Source organism: Aplosporella prunicola (assembly GCF_010093885.1).
Source record: "Aplosporella prunicola CBS 121167 unplaced genomic scaffold K452scaffold_7, whole genome shotgun sequence".
Taxonomy (NCBI): Eukaryota; Fungi; Ascomycota; class Dothideomycetes; order Botryosphaeriales; family Aplosporellaceae; genus Aplosporella; species Aplosporella prunicola.
Genome location: NW_022983535.1, coordinates 731,358 through 749,860, shown reverse-complemented (window position 1 = coordinate 749,860; position 18,503 = coordinate 731,358). Strand labels below are relative to the sequence as shown.

Here is an 18,503-nt window from a genome sequence, read left to right as displayed (position 1 = left end):
AAGCAATCAAGCAATCATTTATTCAATCTTTATTCAATCCTTTATTCATTTGATATTCGCTCTTGGCAAGCAAACAAAGATTCTGCGTCTGTTTTTGCTTTTTCGTTGCGTTACTTTACGTTACGTTAGGGTATGTTTCTCGTTTTTTGTTGCTAGGGGTTGGGTGCGTGTGGATGTTGGATTGGGTTTGGATGGAGCTGTTCTGCTTTGCGTTCTGGGGGGCAAGCGGGAGTCGTGTGCTAGCTCTGCACCGTACATCTATAATAGTACGGCAGCCATCGAGTCTCGAGCAAGCAAGCAAGCAATCGAGCAAGCGATCGATACCCACACCCGCCTGCCAATCAACGCCCCAACACCACCAGAAGCCCACTTCCCCTTCCCCCTTCCCTCGTCCCATCCCACACACGCACCCACGCACCCGCGCTCCCAACCACCAACCACGACTCACTCTCTCACCCCACCAAAGCGCACACGCTCTCCACCGTCCCAAACACGCGCAGCTTGTTGCCGTAGACGCCCCAGAACGGGCTCTCAAACGGCGGCATCAGCGCCATGGGCTCCTTGGCCTCGACCTCGACCTTCGGCACGTAGTACGTCGTGCCGTCGACGAGCACGGGCGCCGTGTCCCAGCCGCCGGCGTTGGGGGGGTGGTGGTGCGGTGCGGCTGCGGCTGCGGCTGCGTCGGCTCCTACGTCGCCGTCCTCTTCAGAGTGCGACTCGCCGTCGTCGTTGGCCGACAGCGCCGCGAGCTGGTCGTACAGGTTCTGCGTCGAGAAGCGGGACGATTCTGTTTTGGCGGTGTCTTTGGTTGCGGCTGCGGCCGTGGCAGTGGCCTTGGCGGCTTTCTTTTCTTTCTTCTTACGCAGCTTCTTCTCCTTCCGGCGTGACTCTTTTGTGCTTGTTGTACTAGCTGGGGCGGCAGGGGCAGACGTCTGCGACGCGAGCACCGGGGGCGCGATGGCCGGCGTGAGCAGGCGCGTCTTCGCCTCCGTCGACGCCGTCAGCAGTCCCGTACTCGCAGCCGCGTTACCAGGCGGGATCGCTTGCGCAGCGCTGAGGGCGACGCCGCCGCCGCCGCCGCCGTCGCCGTCCGAGGCTGTCTCGTAGGCTTCGTCGTCTGTGTCGCGGCCGGTTTTGGGCTTCACTTCGCTGAGGTAGGTGCCTGCGGCTGAGAGCTTGGCCGAGAGCCGCACCATGATGTTCGCGGTCAGGAAGCTGTCGTAGCCGGCTTCGTGGAACGCCTCGTGCGTGTGGTATTTGCGGTGTGCCCCGTGGGTCTCTGTGTGCGGATGAGATCATTGTATATCACTAATAGAGCAGCAATCTACGCACCCAGGACTGGCTTCGGCTGCGAACGGAGCTTCTCTTCGATCTGCTCGAGTGCTGAGGCCGGGTTAATGTCGCCGCAATTATGCGTAGCCATGTATTTAGTGTCTACAATGAGGGGGAATAGCTCGTGGACCTTCTTCTGGAACTCGTCCAGCGTCGGCGGCAGCTCGCCAATGAATGTGCGATAGAAATAGATGATGTCTGTGAACAGGTTATGACCAACGAGAACCGGTCGCCTCATTTTGAGGTTCGCCCGGGCTCGACCAATGCGGGCATTAAGATCGTCAATGTCGACCGTCTTCGGCTCTCCCGTAAGTACGTCACGTGCGAAGCTCTTGGGATCCATCGTGAGGCTGCCGCCGCACAGCGCTTCTACAATCCATCTGAAACCCGTCTGCCGCTCGATGCTCTTCCGCAGGCCGCGCTTTTTGGACTCCAAGTAAGACTTCTCACGTTCTTCGTCATACGCCTTGAGCTGGATAGCTGACGGTTTGGAGAGAGACACGAGGTCCGGGTACTCGGCCCTCACGAGCTGGTGGACAAGGCGCTTCTCAAAGTTACCAAGTTCAGGGAAGAGAGGCTGCGGTCCGATGGGGTCGCTGCAGACAATGTTAAGGTACGACGGGGAGGGCTATGGAGAATTAGCACCATCAAGACATGGACTGTTAAGCGTTTGCAACGGGTCGCTGCCATTGGCCGGATATCAGTCCTCTCGGTCAGCACCTGGACGTGACGGGGCCTACCTTGCCGGTTTTCTTCCAGTTTTCTATGGCGATGCGAACTTTGCGGACAAACTCCAGCGATTCCACTTCGTGAAGCTCTAATTGCACGTCCTGCATGGTCGACTTGTCCCATCTGGCATAGGCCAGCTTCTTCGCAAGCTTGGCCTCGTCTCGCGACAGATACGGCACGCCCATGGTCATGGGCAGGTCCATGCGAAAGCCGTGGCTGAGCAGAAACTCGGCAGCGCCGCTCTGGAACGCGAATATCCTCTCTATGTCCAACCGCTCCTCCAGCAGCGGGTTGAGGTTGAAATTGTACGGGCGCAGCGTGTACTTGTCATCGATGGTATCTTGCTCGGCGCAGGTCAGACCAATCTGTAGAATCTGGTAACGTTCGGCGGCTGCTTTGACCTCTTGGTAGCGCTGCTCGATGGTCATCTTGGAGCCTCTGCTGGCGCCTTTGCTGGGCACGCCAGACAGCTCGAGATCGAACGAGACAAAGTGTGCGCCGGCAATGGCCTCGAGGATTTCCAGGAGCCGGCCTTGGAAGGCGATGCGATCGACCTCCATGAGGGCCGGTGGAGGAGAAGGTGAAGGGAGTGGTGTAGTCGATCAATGAAGTGGGCTGTGGATGAGTCGCGGGCTATGTAGGTAAGCATGGGTGGAAAGCAAACGGGCGGGCAAAAGCAGCTATGCGCGTGCTATGGTGCCACACAAACGATGACGATGATGGTTGCAAACGGCCCGGGCGAGGGCAGGGCAGGCAACAGACATGTTTCGTTGCGAGGACCGCGCCACGGCCATGTCATGGAGTCGTTTCTGCAGTTTGGGGCTCAATCTCCGCGCCGAACAGGCCGAGGTAAGTCATTCATCGATCACCTGCTCTCCCGACGTGTGCATTCCTGAGCATCAAAACACCATAATGCCCCCAGGAGCTGCGCGACGCCCCCAGTCCCCGCATCACAGCTCCTGCGAAAAACGCCCATGGAATAGCCGTCAGCCCAGACCACCATGCCCATGACTTCGCCAAACTCTCACCATATGCTGTCCTCGTCCATCTCCTCGCTTTCTTCCGACAACCACAAGCGGCCTCAGACTGCCCAGATCGCAAAAGCATACCGCCAGGCCGCCCAGCTGTTCCTCACCCGCCGCCTCCCCGAAGCTCTGTCCACCATCGAGCCTATCATCACCCCGGACGACCAAAGCTCCCATGCTCCCGTCGCCCATGCCTCACGCGGCACCCGCATAAAGGTCTGGAGCTTCTACCTCACCTTTCTCAATGCCGTCGTCGAATTGGGCCCCGAAGAGGGCAAACACGCCTTCGGCAGCTCCAAGTGGAAGGCGCTGGTCGCCAAATGCCGCGACGCCAGCGTGTGGGAAGAGGTGGTGCAGGCCGGATACGCAGGTATCGAAGGCAGCGTGGACCCCGATGTCGTCGTTAACCTGTGCGTGCATTCCCCCTCTCGATGCATTCAAGAATATGTTGCTGAACTAGGTTCCTCTTTCCAGAGCTACTCTCCTACTGACCCATGCCCCTTCTCAACGCCTCACGCAGCAGCGCATGGAGACGTACCTCTCCGCTTCGGCACAGCCCGCGTTCGACATCGCCTCGCACATGGCGTCGCCGCTGTACGCGCAAAAGCGGTCCGGCCTGCGCAGCAACGGCACCAACACGCCGCGCGACCTCAACTCACGGCTCAAGCTTCTCGAGCTGTACACGCTGCACGTGCTCCCGCGCAACGAAGAGTGGGACTACGCGCGCGAGTTCATCAGCATGAGCGAGGTGCTCGACGACGAGCGCAAAGAAGCCTTCCACCTAGCGCTGCACAGCCTGCGCGAGGAGCAAGAATCGGCCGCCGAGCGCGAGGCTGAGCTGCGCCGGCAGCAAGTCGAGCAGCTAGAACAGCGCCGCCGCGACGCCGAAGTGCGCCGCCTGGAGGCCGCCAAGGCCGAAGAGGAAGACGAAGCGCGCCGTCGCCGCGAGCGCGAAAACGAAGCCGAATCCCGCCGCGCCCGCCGCAACCCCGACCAGACCAACAAGGCTCAGCGGAATCGCTCTCCGCCGCCGCCGCCGTCGTCGTCCGCTCCGCCGGCAGCAGGCCACCATCGAGGCGGCAGTGGCCAGTCGACCTCGTCGCGTCCCGCGAAAAAAGGTGCCATTAGCCCGCGCGGGCCTCGGCCTGGCGGACTCGCTGGTTTGGTGTCTACCGCGCAGGCGCTGGTGCTCAATGCCGCGCGCAACATGACGCGGAATCCGCTCGCGTTTCTGCGCATGCTGCTGTTTATGCTTGCGTTCGCCCTTGCGTTCGGCAGGCAAGACGTACGGGTGCGGGTGCGTAAACTGCTGCGACAGGCGTGGGAGAAGATACGCCAGACGGCGGGAATGGGCGTCAAGGTGTCTTACATCTAGATTCCTGTCGCCGTCCACAAAAACAACAACATCATCATCACCATCATCATCCGTACCGTCACCACCACCGCGGCGAGTGCACGTCAGGGGTCGTCATCCACCGCCCCTCTCTTCCATTTTTCCTTTGTCACACCATATCTTCCGTTCTCCGCAGCGACCATAGCAAGCACGCACGCACAGCACACGGGCGGGCCCACAAGGACTCCAACCCCGATCCTTCCCGCGCCCGCCCGTCCTTGCGCAGACCACAAGAAGGCGTCGCTTCCAGGCAGCAGCTAGCAACAAGCCAGCCTCCTGCTGCCGTTGCCGTTGCCATTGTTTCGCAGCTACTTGTGGTAGTAGCGCCACGGGCCCGCGTCGATAGATCGACCGCCCGCGCTCCCACTTTACTTATCCACTCACACTCACACGCACACGCACACTCTCACCACACGACCTGACTGACTGACTGATATCCCGCTACTACGCACTACGCACTACCCCGCCTCTGTACTGTACTGTACTGTGTACCGTGTACAACCTCGCTCCAACCACCTTTTTCCCCCATCGTTTCTCTATCTACCTACCTACCTCTGACGGCGTTTGCGGTGCATGCATGCATTTTTGTTTTTGTTTTTTGGGCTTTGGCTTTGGCTTGGGCTTGGCCATGGCTTGGTTTGGTTTTGGCTTTGGTTTGGTTTGGTAGGGGCACGAACAGTGAACGGAACGGAATTGAATCGAATCGAGTCGAATCGAACTGAATCGAGTTGTGTGTATTGAATTGGATTGCTCTGCTTGGATTGGATTGAGTTGACTTGAGTTGAACTGGCGCATGCGTGGGAGGGATGCTTGTCTTGGCTGGGGTTGGGGCTGGGGGGTTGCATAGACATGGCACTGTTTTATTTACTTTTTCCGCTTTATTTTTGCTTTTCTGCTTCCGCGTGTTGCTCTGGGCTTTGCGTTTTGCGTTTTTTGCGGCTTTTAACTAGGAACTAGGGGGCGAAAAAAGAGGGAGATGGTGGTGGCTTGGTTGGTTGGTTGCTGCCTTGCTGCCTTGCTTGCTTGGGCGGGGAAAAGCAGCTGCCTGTTGTAGGTACTTCTGGTCAGGGATGGGTATGGTGGTTGTAGCAGTGTTTATTTTTATTGTTGCTTTTGCTTTTGCTGTTGTTTTTGCTTTTGCTAGTTAATATTTGGGTTTTTACGCGTGGAACGTGGTATGCAGGAGCGCGTTCCTGCGTCTGCGTCTGCGTCTGTGTAAGTATGTGGTGAGAAGCGTGGCATGCAGGGCGGGCTTGGCTGCTCTGTTTGTTTGGCTGTTTGGCAGGCAGCGCGGAGCCACGGCCACAGTACTGCAGGTCCGCACGCATTTCCCTCCCGCCTCCCGGTTTTAACCAGCCAGTTGGCTAACTACGCCGCAGCAACGTGGCTTAGTACGTACCTACTTGGGCAGTCTACCGCTTCTAGGAGTAACACGTGCTAGGAGGTATATTGTACACGCACAAGCACACGCCCAAGAGCAAGAGCAAAAGCTCAAGGGCGTAACCCCTCTCCCTACTCTACCACCCACGTACACCTCGTATATCGTAGATTGTAGGCTTGTAGCCTTACTCGTCGTGCTCGTCTTGCTCGCATGTTTGTTGCCTGATGCTGCTGCGTGCGGTTTCAGCTTCTCGGACGTGCGTGCGTGCGTGCTTTCGTCCGTAAGGCTGGCTGGGCCGTAGGGGGGTGCGGGTAGATGGGTTGGTAGGGATGGGGATAGGGTTAGCGAGCTGCTTCGTACTTCGTGCGTAGTGTGTGGTGTGTAGTAGCTCGTATGTAGGAGGAAGGGGGAGGGCTGTGTTATGTTGGCTTGGTCGTCTAGGGAGTTGTGTGCGAGGAGTGCTTGTACTGTGCTGTATCTAAACAAGTCTCGAGATACTGAGAGCCTACTTGCTTGCTTGATAGGTATAATAAGATTGTGGTTTCATTTTCGGTGGGCTTCGTATTCTTCTTATGCTGTTCTTGCTCTGTCTGTCTGTGGATATCGTCTACCTAGCTACCCACCTTGCCGCAACCCATCACGCTCGCACTCGCACACACGCTTACATGTATGGATGTGTGCACGATTGCTTGCTTGCTTGCTTGCTCTTCCTATGCAGTCCACCTACCTACTACTTACTTCTACCCACCTAGTATCCACCAATCCACTCCCCTCCATCATCCATCATCCACAAACACGCGCAAGCCCTACCCAACCCCACCCCACCCTACTTCCCTACCTCGCGCCCCCCGCATTGTTCAACCACGCAAACGCGCTCGCGCCTCCAACCGGGTTCGACGCGCGCGGCTTACCTCCCGCCGCATCCTTCCCACTCACCTCCTTCCCACCACCACCAGCAGCGCCACTCTTCCCTCCAGCGCCCTCGCCCGACCCACTCCGCTTGAGCAACGGATCCGTGACTTCTCTGTTGAAGAAACTCGCCCCGCTGACACTGGTAACGCGCCTGCGCCCCTCGTCGAAGAAGCGGCTCTGGCCCTGGCCCTGCCCCGGCCACTGCCCCTGTCCCTGCAGCCCTGCGGATGCCGGCGGCTGCGGCTGCTGCTGTTGATGTCCCGTGCCCGTGCCTGAGGCGACGCGCGAGGCCGTGCGGATGGGCCGGAGGACCTTGATTCCCTCGCGGCGGGGTGCGCCGCCGCCGCTACCGGTGCTGTTCGCTGCGTTGCCGGCGCGGCCGAGGCTGGCCCAGTCGGTCGGGGGCGGCGCGTCTGGTCTCGTGCCCGCCACTGCGGCCGCGTCGGGCTTGTCGGCATCGGTGCCGTTACGTCGCCAGTTGCTCCAGATGGCACCGGGGCGTGCGGAGTTGGGCTCGGTGTCCGTGGAGGCGGCGCCAGCGTCGCGCTGGTCGGTGTTGGAGCGGCCAATGTAGCTCAGGGAGGGGCGTGTGCGGTCGTTGGTCGACACGGTGCCGTCGTCGGAAGAAGGTACAGTGACATTTCGGTCACTGTCGGAGGCGGTGCGCGTGGGTGACGCTGCTTTCAGCCCTGGAATGGCTTCAGTGGACTGGGATGCGGATTTATCTGCATGCTCCGAGCGATCGAACGAGTTGGTGCTGGGGTCGCGAGACTGCGGTTTGGCCATACTTGCCAAGGGCGCACTGGTGACCTGGAGAGATTTGAATGTGCGTTCTTCTTCAGGTCGAACGAGTGGAATGGAAAGTTTGCTTCTCTCGTCATCGAACAGGGTCAACGTGTTGGACGAGAACAGCACGTCGGCATTGTGGGCGCGCAGCATGTCGCTGCCGAGGAAGACTTGGATAGGCTTAGAGCCAGAAGTATCAGCGACGGTCTCGACTACGGTAAAGTCGACTGTCAGCGAAGGCAGCTGCGGAGCAGGACTGCTGGAACGAGAGGACGCCGGGTAAGGAACGGCTTCCGGTAGATAAAGTTCGAGTTTGATCTTGCGCGTGCCATCTTCATCTCTGGTAATGTGCGGCGCGAATCCGAGTCTGTTGATCAAAGCGATATCCAGGCAGGATGTGTACGACCCGGTGCATACTGCGGCATAGAGCAGAGAATCGTGCTTAAAGTTTGTGTTGAGCCAGCATCGGATGATGGCAGGCACAGAACCCAGTATGAACAGACCCGGTGCAAGCCGAGGAACCTCTGATGCCGGAGTGCCAACGGCAAAGATGCTATCGGCTCCCATGCTGTTGGCGCGGCCTGAGGTAGCCGAATGGACTGATGCAGCTGCCGAGCTTTGCCGTCCGTCGGACTTGTGCGAGTAGCTTCTCTCCGTCATTGGATGACCGCCGAGGCTGCTGCCTGAGCGCGGAAGTAAATCCATGGAAGGCCTGGAGGCGTGTGCCCAATGACCTTGGTTGGCCGTCTCGTCAAAGCGGACGCTGTTCGCGCGAGAAGCCGCTCCGAGACGCTTCGGCTCTTCATCTGCGTCAAGATGCAAGCTGCTAATCAGATGATTCGATTGGTCGTCAAAGTTGGAGAAGACGTCCGGAGTAGGCTGGTGCATAGGAACTAAGGAGCCGTTAGTACCTTCGTGCGGGAAAGACGGCTGCCAAAGGTGACCTTGTTGGGGTGTGCCGCCCAAGACAGTAGGGAACGGAGAGGAAGTGCCCCAAACAGACTTCATCCGGGCATCATCATCCTGGCGTCTCTCCAAGCGAGCCAGCCGATCGGCGTGCTCGGCTTGGGTTTGCTGTACGCGAAGCATGTCTGTGTGGAAGCGCCACAGTTCGTCGCGCGGCGTAAAAGAAACGCTCTGCGGATCCATCACAGACATCGAAGCCTCCTCCAGTCCCCCACCGTTTTAGCCAGTGCTGCGAGCTTGCAGGAGACAGCCGATCTTCATCACCAGGAAGAGCAGCACAACACCTCCCCTCTCCTCCGTCACCGAGGTCCAAGCGGACGGCGAAGCCGCCAACGTTGCTCTCCACGCAGCGGCAATATTGTTCGGGGCTCTTTTCGGGGAGGCAAATCGGTTGTTGTGAGTGGAAAGGTGGTAGGAGCAATCGGAAGGGTCTGAGACTACCGTGCCGGATGCGGGGGCAGCGGAATGGCGCGGTGGCGTGCGATGCGGGAGCTAGACAAGCAGAGCTCGATGGCAGATTGAGCAGAGAGCTGAGGGCTTAAGTCTGCAAGCTGCGGAGACGGCGTGGGCGTTGGTGAGCAGTGGGCGGTAGACGGTTGGGCAGCGGGAAGACTGCGAGGGATGCGAGAATGACGGCACAGCTGTGGGCGCGGAAGTGCGGGTATGTGGTTCCTGGAGATGGAGGAATGTAGATTCGCCACCAAATATAGCGGAAGTCGGACGAGGCGCAGACCGAGCCACGAGAGATGCAGCAGTCACAAGCAGCTGTGTACTGACTGATGTTTGTGTGGTTGCAATTGAACGGCTCTGAATTGTGAACCCCGTGCAGATCAGTCAGGCGCCACACTTTCATGGGCTTCCAAGACGCGCTAAGCCACGACGACGAGGACCCCTCTAAATAGCTCTGCTCTCCTACCTCGCACCCGCAAACTCAAAGCAAACAATTCAGAACCTCGCCCACCGCTCCGTGTCTTTCCAGTCCGGGTAGACATACGGGAGCTTCACGGGTACCTGCTCCGGATACGCCCTCGCAATCAAGCCCATCAGCTCCTCAACCACAATCTCGTACGCTTTGGGTGACAAATGAAGCCCTGTGTCGCGGCATCAGCATCTTCTCGCCCCTAAATACGCGTCCATTTGCAGGCAGCTTACCATCGTACATGAGTTCCTCGAGCACGGCGTGCCTCTCGGTACTCTTGGACCCAGGCAGTGGCTCCCCCGCTACCCAGCCGATTCTGGTCATAAAAATAGTCCAAAGATCTAGGACGGGTATGCCGAGGTGCTCGCCTACCTTGCGCGCGGCATTTGCATAGGCTTGCGTATGCTCGGCCGTGCGCTGGAGCGCTCTATACCCCTTGGCTAGATCGTTCATCTCCATCTTATACTCATTGACGGGAGGAGGTGTAATGATGATCATGCTGGGATTTTGGGCCTTGACCGCCTCGTGCGTGCATATCGTCCTCAGGTTCTCCGTATACTGGTCCAGCGGCACGTGCTGTTTATTAGTACTTTCAGGGAGTGAGGCGTCGTTGGCACCGAAGAAGACGGTCTGGTGCAGGGATCAGCGAGACCATGCGAGACTGCCGAGCGGGATGCATACCGACCATCAAGCGCACTTTGGCCTCGCTGGCCGCCGGAACGAGTCTCGGCAGCACTTGCAAAGCCCTTTCCGTGTTATAACCGCTTTCATACGAACCCGTCAGACGGAGAAAAGGCGAACGAGCGGATAGTTGGATGCCTTACTTGAATCCTCGATTGACAACATCAAGGCGGCGCTGGTAGGCTGCGGGGCAGTTAGCTGGGGATGCGGGCGCGGACCTAGGGTCGGCGTCAGGTGCGCACCATGTTGTAGCGGCGCAGTCAGGCCGAAGCCATCCTCAACCGCGCCAGCTTGGGTGATGGAGTCTAAGAGAGCGGTCAACATCCATGGCGCGGACAGAGAGACAACAGCTCACCTCCAAAGAGGAGCAGTTGCTCGTAGGCGGCGACCTGCCCCCGCCTCTGTTAGCGATGAAGTGTACAACACAGGTTCAACTCACCATGACTCGTAAAGATGAAGAAAAGGCAGTCTGCAAACGTTCCCGCACAGCAGCAATCATGGATCGCTTCTAATGGCGTTAAGCGCGGATCGCGCCGCGTGTCACATGGTTCTGCATCGGCCCCTGTTATGACGCCGTTAGCTCGCCCTGCCCCACTGACACGATAGCACGACGTGCTTTTTGGCGCAAAATACCATGAGGCGCGTCGACTTCGCGCCCGTTTACGCTTACCCGCGTATGGGGCCCGGCTACTGTGGTTGGTGCGACTCTGAGACCAGTGTCAAATGATACCACGCACCCCGGCAGATCGTCTTTTGACCGTGCTTCCTTTTGCCCTTTGATATTACCTACGCCAGTCCCCCCGACCTGCACGCTTTCTTCCCGCGCATGAGGGACCGGAGGGACTACAGCAAACCTGACACCATGCCCAAATCCACCACTTCGTACCACAGCGACGATGACGGAGACCGCAGTGGCACCCTGCATGGCTCCGGTTTCCTAAACCCTGATGATAGGCCTAGTGCTCCTCCCTCTCCCGTGGCACGCAGGCACAAATCGACCCGCCCATCCGACTCCGATCTGCGAAGCCATATCTTCAACCGCGGCGCCGATGAGACCTCCAGTCTCCTGCGGCACAGAGACAACGACCATGGTGGCTACCTAACCGTGCCCGATACCACGCCGGGCACGCCGAGGCCTTACGTTGGAAGGCATAACAGCGGGAGCTTGCGCCTTCCACGGAACCATAGTCGGAACCACAGTCGCAGATTGTCTTTCAGCTCAAGGCTGGTGAATGCCCTGGGCGTGGAGCGGCGTCAAGCGATGGGTAAGTGTATATATATGGCTTTGGGCAACCATCCATTCATGTGAAACAAAACGAGACAAACGCTGACACATGCGTGCAGAAGCAAGCCTTCAAGAAGCCAGACACTCCGTCTTCCGCGACGACCGCGCTTGGTATGACCAGTTTACCTCGACCGACTGGGTCCACGATAGTATCGCCGATGCCTTCCGGGTCAAAGGTCTGCGCAACAGGAAGGACTTCCGCGGCAAGCTACAATCGTGGTTTGATGGCGCTCAGGGATGGATACTTGTGGCCATTATCGGCGTCCTCACAGCTTTTGTCGCATACCTGGTGAACAGCACGGAGACCATTCTATTCGACTGCAAGTCCGGCTATTGCAAGACGCATTGGTTATATAACAAGAAGAGCTGCTGCTCGGGCGCCAGCACCTGTGATGATTGGGAATCTTGGGCAAGGTTGCTTTCCGGGGACAGGTTCGACGATGTCTGGGTCGAATTTGCAGCTTTTGTGTTCTTCGTGGTGTCGTTGTCCTTGCTGTCATGCCTTCTTACCTTGACAACCAAGACAGTCATACCTTCGCGGTTTTCCCTCTCAACCCTCGACGAGAACCTAGGTGCCGATTCGGCACTGCCGACCCCTACAACCGACAATAAGGGAAGGAAGCGGAGCATTAGCCCAGGCGAGACATTTGAGAAGGCCCAGCAGCGTCCACCTATGGTGTATTACTCTGCCGCCGGTAGCGGCGTCGCAGAAGTCCGGGTCATTCTGAGCGGTTTTGTGCTTCACGGATACCTTGGATTTCGGACTCTTGTCATCAAAACCCTGGGACTTATTCTGAGTGTAGCTTCAGGCCTCAGCCTTGGCAAGGAAGGCCCTTACGTCCATATCGCAACCTGCATAGGTAATATCGCCTGCCGTCTCTTCTCCAAGTACAACTACAACGATGGAAAGCGGCGTGAGGTTCTCAGTGCTAGTGCTGCAAGTGGTGTTGCTGTTGCGTTTGGTGCTCCTATTGGTGGTGTCCTTTTCAGCTTGGAGGAAGTCAGCTACTACTTTCCACCCAAGACATTGTTCAGGACTTTCTTCTGTTGTATTGTAAGTTATCCGTTGCATAACCAACCGCAAAAACACTGACCACTTGACAGGCCGCGGCTCTCTCACTGAAATTCCTCAACCCCTATGGCACTGGCAAGATTGTTTTGTTCGAGGTTCGCTACGTCACCGACTGGCAGTTTTTCGAGATGATTGCCTTCATCATCGTCGGTGTCCTCGGTGGCGTTCTGGGCGCTCTGTTCATCAAGGCTTCTAAATTTTGGGCGACTACCTTCCGCCGTATTCCTTTCATCAAGAAACGCCCCATATTTGAGGTGTTCTTGGTGGCTCTCGTAACTGGCATCGTCAGCTATTGGAACCGTTATACTAAGATGCCCGTTGCGGAGCTCTTATTCGAGCTGGCCTCCCCCTGCGATACCTTCACGGAAACCGGTACCGGCCTCTGCGCCACCAAAGAACGGATCCCAGAGATCATTTGGTATCTCTTCTTGGCTTTCATCGTCAAGGCTTTGTTAACCGTCGTTACCTTCGGCATCAAAGTCCCTGCTGGTATCTACGTCCCGTCCATGGTCGTTGGTGGTCTCATGGGTCGTATGATTGGTCATATCGTGCAATATCTCGCACTTAACTACTCGCACACGGGTCTATTCGGTACCTGTCGCGCAGATGCCAACCCCGAATCCTGCGTTGTCCCAGGTGTATATGCCATGGTAGCTGCCGGAGCCACCATGTGCGGCGTCACTCGACTATCCGTCACGCTTGCGGTCATTTTGTTCGAGCTCACCGGAAGTCTCGACCATGTGCTGCCATTTTCACTCGGAGTCCTTGTTTCGAAGTGGGTGGCCGATGCCATCGAGCCCCTCAGCATCTACGACTTGCTCACAGACATGAACTCGTACCCCTTCCTCGACAACAAGTTCCGCCCCGTCTTCACTTCCCAGCTGGGCGACATCACTCCCCGCGTCCGGGAGGAGCGCATCATCGACATTTCGAACTCGCCTCTCGTCCCCGCCAAGCGGCTGCGCGCGCAGCTCGAGTACCTGCACATGGGCGGCGAGATCGACGGCGGGCTTCCCATTGTACGCGACGGCATCCTGGTCGGTCTGATCCCAGCACCAGACCTCGAATTCGCGCTCGACAAGCTCGACAACGAAGACAACAGCTTGTGTCTGATGTCGACGGAAATCGGGTGGCACGGACACGGAGAGGAAGAGGAAGAAGCCGACGACGACCCGACTGATTTCACGCAGCACATCGATCCGGTAAGCTCCTTTGACAGCGCGATCAGCGAGATCCTTTTCATACTAACAAATACGTGTTGTAGGCTCCTATGGCGCTTGAATTCCGCTCGCCCATGGATCTTGTCTACGAATGCTTCGTCAAGCTGGGCTTACGCTACATCTGCGTGCTGCGCGACGGCCGCTATGCCGGCATGGTAAGCCATCTATCCTACCCACCATCCCATACTATTGCGAGGATTGGCTGACTGACACGACTCACAGGTCCATAAGAAGGCGTTCGTCAAGTACATGAAGGAACTAGAGGAAGAAGGCAAGAGATAGGATCCGCGTCGGCCCTGTCTATACCGAGCTTTCTGCATCCCGGCGGCATGAGCTGTCGCTGCGCGCGTCTAGCTGTGACTGCCTGCCTGGCCTTTTAACGTCCCGACACGCATAACGAACGGAGTTCCGTTTTGGTGGTTACTTGGTTTCTTTTTCGTCCGAACCAATTACATCTCTCTCTTTCTTGTTCGTTGTCTGATATCCTGGTCCACTGCACGTACACTATCTTTCAGTGCTTTTGGATCCTTCTCTCCTTTTTTCCTCTCTTCTTGTCCCTCTCTTTATTGGAATATATGTGGAGTGGTACCTATGTCTTTCTCATGGGAAGCATTTGCAAGGATTTGGGCATGTTTGTGCTTTGGGCTTTTTGCTGGGTTGGAGGTTTAGATTACTTATACGGTTGTTTTATTACTAGATCTAGAATTTGGGCGGCTGATCTGTCGTGAGAGCAAGTCAATGAACTGCGAGATATGTAGTAGAGAATGACCGTTGAATAGATTGTCGGCGCGGTATGGCGCTGCTGTCCGTGGTGTCTTAACAGATGATGTGTTGGTTGCGACTTTCGGCCGCTTGTACGGATTACCCAAGTAGGTAACTAGGTAGGTAGGTACACCGCGCACCGACACGGCATGAAACGACGAGCCTCCGCAACAGAAGACATATACCTAAGGCTCGGCGAACCAAGTACCGGCCATCACAAAGCCACGTTAGCTACAGTCCGCGCCCGCGATAAGGCCTGCAGACCCGCAGGCCGCAGGCCGCAGCGGTGGTGGTGGCGCAAGGCGTGGGGGCGGAAAGAGCTTGCCCTATCACGCCTGCATGCATGCATGACAACAGCCCGTGCCCCTCGGCTTGCAACCCACGGCCTGGGGATCCACAGCCCACAATATGCAGCCTACGTCTTGCGTCCTCCGGCCTCTGCGGCCTGGTTGCCTAGCGGAAGGGCCAAGTGCGCTGGCGCCGGCTTATTCTCAGCCTCATTGCGGGTTATAAGACGCGCGGGGCGAGGCTGGCTGCGCGCGCGCTTGTCTGCCTGTTTGCTTGCCTGTCTGGCTGTCTGTCTGTCTGATTGCTTGCTTACTCACACATCTTTTTTTTTTGTCGCACGACTTGAGGCTGTTTTGGTCTTAAGCTTGGTCTTGGTCTTGTCTTGGAGCCTTTTGAGGTGTGATATAAGTTGTCTTGCTGTTCGGTTTCTTTAACTACGACGACGACGACGACGACGACGACGACGGAAACGCGAGTGACGAGTGGGCATATCATGGCGGCGGTTCAGGACGCTGGGCTGGAGAGAGTTGTGGATGGGCCGGAGATGGAACAGGAGCGCGAGGTCCTGGTGGTGCAGGAAAAAGAGCTGGAGCAAAAGTACGAGGAAAAGCGCGAAGATGCGCACGATGCTGAGGAGCGAGAGGAGGAGCAAGAAAAACACAACCACGATCATGACCACACCGAGGAAGAGACTGACTCCGACGTCATCTGGCGCTCCCGCACAACCCGCGCCGGCATGCCAGCACTAGTATGTCTGCACCTTCTCACACTCTCCTCGCAAACTCACTGACTCCTCGTAGCTCCAACCAATGTTCGACAAGGGCGACAAAGTCTACTTCTGCCCCAAAGGCAACCGTCGCGCCAAACAAGGACCCTTCCGGGTTGTAACCAGCAAGGCAGGCAATACCGGCGGTGTATACACTCTCGAGACGCCGAAAGGGCCTATGCATAATATTGTTGAAACTGAGCTTATACAGGCTTAAGGGGAGGGAAAGAAATGTCGGGATAGCGGGAGTTGGGGTGTTTGGGTTATTTTTTTGGCCTGGGTTTTTAACGGGATCTGGACCGTTTGCCTACCTATTTTTTCACTGCTATATATACAGTCTTCCTGTATATCCTAAAGGTTATAGACCATCTCAGTCAATATTTCAATCAATCAATAAGCGGCAAAACTATCACTTACCTCAACCAACCCCACTCTTCGGTCTAGCCGACCAAACGCGCTCGCCAGTCTCACGCTTCGCCTTCCACAAGGCTGGACGCATCTCCACCAATCCCCGGTCCGGCTGGCACGCTGACCACCGCCATAAGCAGTGCGACGTTACTCTCCATACATTGGTCGAGGATCCGCGCCCTGGAACCGCCACAGTGCCCTCATCGTGTCGGCATCCCTGTCAGCGGTCCCGCTCTCGCAGAAACAGTGGGGGGCTGAGCAAGGCTTGCCGGCGTCGACGACGGGCCAGCCAGCGTCACCGGGCTGTGCAACTGCTCCTGTGAGCCTCCTGGCACGCACAGCCCCCCCAGTCGTAAATAATCCAGCGGGTTCGCTGCCACAATCTACGAGCCTGTGAGTCTACTAGTTAACTACAGCACTTACCGTTCCCGTCAAACTGCTTTTTGCTTGGTTTTGGGGGCCAGTTAGATCGCACCATGTCAGAGAAACCTCCAGACGAGATTCAGCCCCCACTTGCACAGCAACACCACCAACATCAACAACAACAGCCTTACTCGCCGAGAACCAGCGTTGCCAGCCAAGGCCAACCGCAATGTGACCCGGAGAAGATCGCGCTGGAGCGGCCCGACCCACCGCGCAGCTACACGGACGGCACGTTAGTCGACACAACGAGCCCTCCAGCGGACATGGACATGGACATCGAGCGGGACGCGGAGGCGCAGCTACCACGGCGCGCCACGACCGGCAGCAGCATCATGCACAAGCTGGGCGGAATCAAGCAGATGGCGCGCAACCTGACGGGGGGCCTCAGCCAGCGCGAGCGCGACGACGCCGACCTCACGCCCGAGCACATCGACTACCACCCCAACGGGTACCCGCGCCTCGCCGCCTGGATCAACAGCGACGAGAACTTCCTCATGTGCCGCCGTTACGGCTTCCTGCACGCCCGCGTCATGCTGTACCGCCAGGACGAGCTGCGCGAGCTGGAGCAGGCGCTGCTGGACCTGGATGCCGAGGACGAGGAGCGCGATCGCCGGTTCTTGATGTCGCGGGAGAAGGATGACCGAAGAGAGGGCGCGGAGCGGAAGAAGCTGATTAACGAGATCGATGCGAAGTTGAAAGAGTATGGTGAGCGTTTTCGAGCCGGGTGGTGGTGGCGTTGATGTATATGGAGCCGGCTTTGCTGACCACCGGTGTTGAAGACGACGCCGTCATGCGCGCCCGCCACATGGCGTCTTTGCCCAAAGCCGAGGACCGCAACTACGACAGCCTCGCCAACTGGATGAGCAACCAGGCGCCGCTCTGCGGCACGGAGGCGCGCTTCGTCGAGCACCAGCAGGACTTTGTCGCGCTGCTCGACCCCAAAGAAGGCGGCTGGTTCGACGCGTTCATCGAAGACATCATCTTGCCGTTGTTCCCCCGTAGGATGACTATGGTAAGCTTTGTTTGCTCTCGGAAGTGCTGAGACGGAACTCACTGACACGGCCCCAGCTCATGTTCTCCGACCGCTCTCAGCGTCTCAGTACTCGTGACAAGCACACTTATCTCTTCTCTAAGCCGCGTATCGACCGCTTCGCTCGTATCCTCGTCACCTGCCTTGCCGTTGCGCTGCTCATGGCGCCTGTCGTCGTGTTGTTCCAAGACGGAGAATCAGGCGCGGTGAAAATCGTCGTCATCCTCGTCTTCACGCTCGGCTTCTCTGCTGCCTTATCTGTCTTTACCAAGGCAAAGCGGCACGAGGTGTTTGCTTCTACTGCAGCGTGAGTGGTTCTTCTCTTCCCTCTTTTACTTTTTTTTTTTTTTTTCTTCTTTTCCCTCATTTTCTTCTTTTTCCTTCTCTTTTGATTTTTTATTTCCTTCATTTTCTCATTATCAGCGGAAGTTACTGTGCATTTCAATCTGCTCTCGGGTCCAGCGTGCAAAGAATAACCTGCTGCAAAGCCATGTAACCTTTCCGACCACAACCACTCCTTGCATACCACTACAATAATCCATCTACATTACCTACTCCACCTCATCCCCTTTTGCAAACTCGTGACGCACCAAACGCATACTAACAACCCCACGCAGATACTGCGCCGTACTAGTCGTCTTCCTCGGGAACTTCAACTAACCCTCCAAACCAGCTATACTACAAAATGTCAGAAGAGCAGGGGCCGGGCTGCTAAAAGCTGCCTGCTGGGCACTGGCAGCAATGCCAACGTAAAAACTATATACTACTCCACTCGCTAGACGAGACGCTAAAGCTGGAGAGAGGCAGCGCGGTCTGCCTGTTATACTACCTATGAGAACATGAGAACGAGATGAGAAATGGCAATGGCAATGATAACGAAAATGACAATAACTATTATAAGTAGTTGGACATGTCTGAATATTGCGCAGCGAGAGTAGCAGGAAACAACTTCAAGAATCCAAACAAGCACTGCCTCTTAGCTCGGAAGAGGTAGTACGGTACCGGTCCGGTAATGGACAGACCACAAGTCTGGAGCTCTTGAACAAGACAACAGCTAGAAGACCACGCAGCTTCGTCGGCATTTGAGAAAAGTATGTCAGCGAAGACTAACGACAATACTTGAGC

At 57.0% G+C, this 18,503-nt stretch overlaps 9 protein-coding genes across 9 annotated transcripts; 5 read left to right on the top strand and 4 right to left on the bottom strand.

Annotated features, from left to right (window-relative positions):
• Positions 1-12: 12 nt before the first annotated feature.
• Positions 13-2,517, bottom strand: K452DRAFT_285466 (uncharacterized protein). Its single transcript, XM_033540119.1, has 3 exons — positions 2,073-2,517; positions 1,333-1,960; positions 13-1,279 (listed from the first exon to the last, which is right to left on the bottom strand). The coding sequence occupies exons 1-3, from the start codon at positions 2,487-2,489 to the stop codon at positions 453-455; spliced, it is 1,872 nt and encodes a 623-aa protein (XP_033399929.1). The 5' UTR covers positions 2,490-2,517; the 3' UTR covers positions 13-452.
• Positions 2,518-3,062: 545 nt separating this feature from the next.
• On the top strand, positions 3,063-4,461 carry K452DRAFT_296436 (uncharacterized protein; the record flags this gene model as incomplete). Its single annotated transcript, XM_033541913.1, has 2 exons — positions 3,063-3,496; positions 3,561-4,461. The coding sequence occupies 2 exons, from the start codon at positions 3,063-3,065 to the stop codon at positions 4,459-4,461; spliced, it is 1,335 nt and encodes a 444-aa protein (XP_033399928.1).
• A 1,936-nt stretch (positions 4,462-6,397) lies between these two features.
• Positions 6,398-8,390, bottom strand: K452DRAFT_285463 (uncharacterized protein). The gene has a single exon (XM_033540118.1). It carries the CDS (start codon positions 8,261-8,263, stop codon positions 6,695-6,697), a length of 1,569 nt encoding a protein of 522 aa, XP_033399927.1. The 5' UTR covers positions 8,264-8,390; the 3' UTR covers positions 6,398-6,694.
• Positions 8,391-8,408: 18 nt separating this feature from the next.
• On the bottom strand, positions 8,409-8,839 carry K452DRAFT_285462 (uncharacterized protein; the record flags this gene model as incomplete). Its single annotated transcript, XM_033540117.1, has 2 exons — positions 8,503-8,839; positions 8,409-8,451 (listed from the first exon to the last, which is right to left on the bottom strand). Coding segments are annotated over exons 1-2 (248 nt in total), but the record flags the coding sequence as incomplete, so codon positions are not given.
• Positions 8,840-9,469: 630 nt separating this feature from the next.
• On the bottom strand, positions 9,470-10,623 carry K452DRAFT_296434 (uncharacterized protein; the record flags this gene model as incomplete). Its single annotated transcript, XM_033541912.1, has 7 exons — positions 9,470-9,615; positions 9,677-10,073; positions 10,129-10,207; positions 10,268-10,307; positions 10,367-10,429; positions 10,480-10,513; positions 10,564-10,623. 7 exons carry the CDS (start codon positions 10,621-10,623, stop codon positions 9,470-9,472), a joined length of 819 nt encoding a protein of 272 aa, XP_033399925.1.
• A 363-nt stretch (positions 10,624-10,986) lies between these two features.
• On the top strand, positions 10,987-13,983 carry K452DRAFT_296433 (uncharacterized protein; the record flags this gene model as incomplete). Its single annotated transcript, XM_033541911.1, has 5 exons — positions 10,987-11,389; positions 11,469-12,463; positions 12,514-13,683; positions 13,746-13,856; positions 13,924-13,983. 5 exons carry the CDS (start codon positions 10,987-10,989, stop codon positions 13,981-13,983), a joined length of 2,739 nt encoding a protein of 912 aa, XP_033399924.1.
• A 300-nt stretch (positions 13,984-14,283) lies between these two features.
• K452DRAFT_154639 (uncharacterized protein) lies at positions 14,284-15,372 on the top strand. The gene has a single exon (XM_033535578.1). The coding sequence runs from the start codon at positions 14,613-14,615 to the stop codon at positions 15,183-15,185; it is 573 nt and encodes a 190-aa protein (XP_033399923.1). The 5' UTR covers positions 14,284-14,612; the 3' UTR covers positions 15,186-15,372.
• Positions 15,038-15,938, top strand: K452DRAFT_285457 (uncharacterized protein). Its single transcript, XM_033540116.1, has 2 exons — positions 15,038-15,499; positions 15,552-15,938. The coding sequence occupies exons 1-2, from the start codon at positions 15,245-15,247 to the stop codon at positions 15,732-15,734; spliced, it is 438 nt and encodes a 145-aa protein (XP_033399922.1). The 5' UTR covers positions 15,038-15,244; the 3' UTR covers positions 15,735-15,938.
• A 91-nt stretch (positions 15,939-16,029) lies between these two features.
• K452DRAFT_285453 (uncharacterized protein) lies at positions 16,030-18,351 on the top strand. The gene is made up of 4 exons (XM_033540115.1): positions 16,030-17,053; positions 17,128-17,360; positions 17,417-17,685; positions 17,996-18,351. The coding sequence occupies exons 1-4, from the start codon at positions 16,402-16,404 to the stop codon at positions 18,036-18,038; spliced, it is 1,197 nt and encodes a 398-aa protein (XP_033399921.1). The 5' UTR covers positions 16,030-16,401; the 3' UTR covers positions 18,039-18,351.
• The last annotated feature ends 152 nt before the right edge of the window (positions 18,352-18,503 follow it).

Bases quoted from the DNA above. Each gene is read 5' to 3' on its own strand.
- K452DRAFT_154639 (XM_033535578.1), top strand. From the start codon at position 14,613: ATGAAACGACGAGCCTCCGCAACAGAAGACATATACCTAAGGCTCGGC.
- K452DRAFT_285463 (XM_033540118.1), bottom strand. From the start codon at position 8,263: ATGGATTTACTTCCGCGCTCAGGCAGCAGCCTCGGCGGTCATCCAATG.
- K452DRAFT_285457 (XM_033540116.1), top strand. From the start codon at position 15,245: ATGGCGGCGGTTCAGGACGCTGGGCTGGAGAGAGTTGTGGATGGGCCG. The intron at 15,500-15,551 runs GTATGTCTGCAC...GACTCCTCGTAG, and splicing joins GCGCCGGCATGCCAGCACTA to CTCCAACCAATGTTCGACAA.
- K452DRAFT_285453 (XM_033540115.1), top strand. From the start codon at position 16,402: ATGTCAGAGAAACCTCCAGACGAGATTCAGCCCCCACTTGCACAGCAA. The intron at 17,361-17,416 runs GTAAGCTTTGTT...ACACGGCCCCAG, and splicing joins TCCCCCGTAGGATGACTATG to CTCATGTTCTCCGACCGCTC. The intron at 17,686-17,995 runs GTGAGTGGTTCT...AACCCCACGCAG, and splicing joins GTGTTTGCTTCTACTGCAGC to ATACTGCGCCGTACTAGTCG.
- K452DRAFT_285466 (XM_033540119.1), bottom strand. From the start codon at position 2,489: ATGACCATCGAGCAGCGCTACCAAGAGGTCAAAGCAGCCGCCGAACGT. The intron at 1,961-2,072 runs GTAGGCCCCGTC...AATTCTCCATAG, and splicing joins ACTGGAAGAAAACCGGCAAG to CCCTCCCCGTCGTACCTTAA. The intron at 1,280-1,332 runs GTGCGTAGATTG...ATCCGCACACAG, and splicing joins GCAGCCGAAGCCAGTCCTGG to AGACCCACGGGGCACACCGC.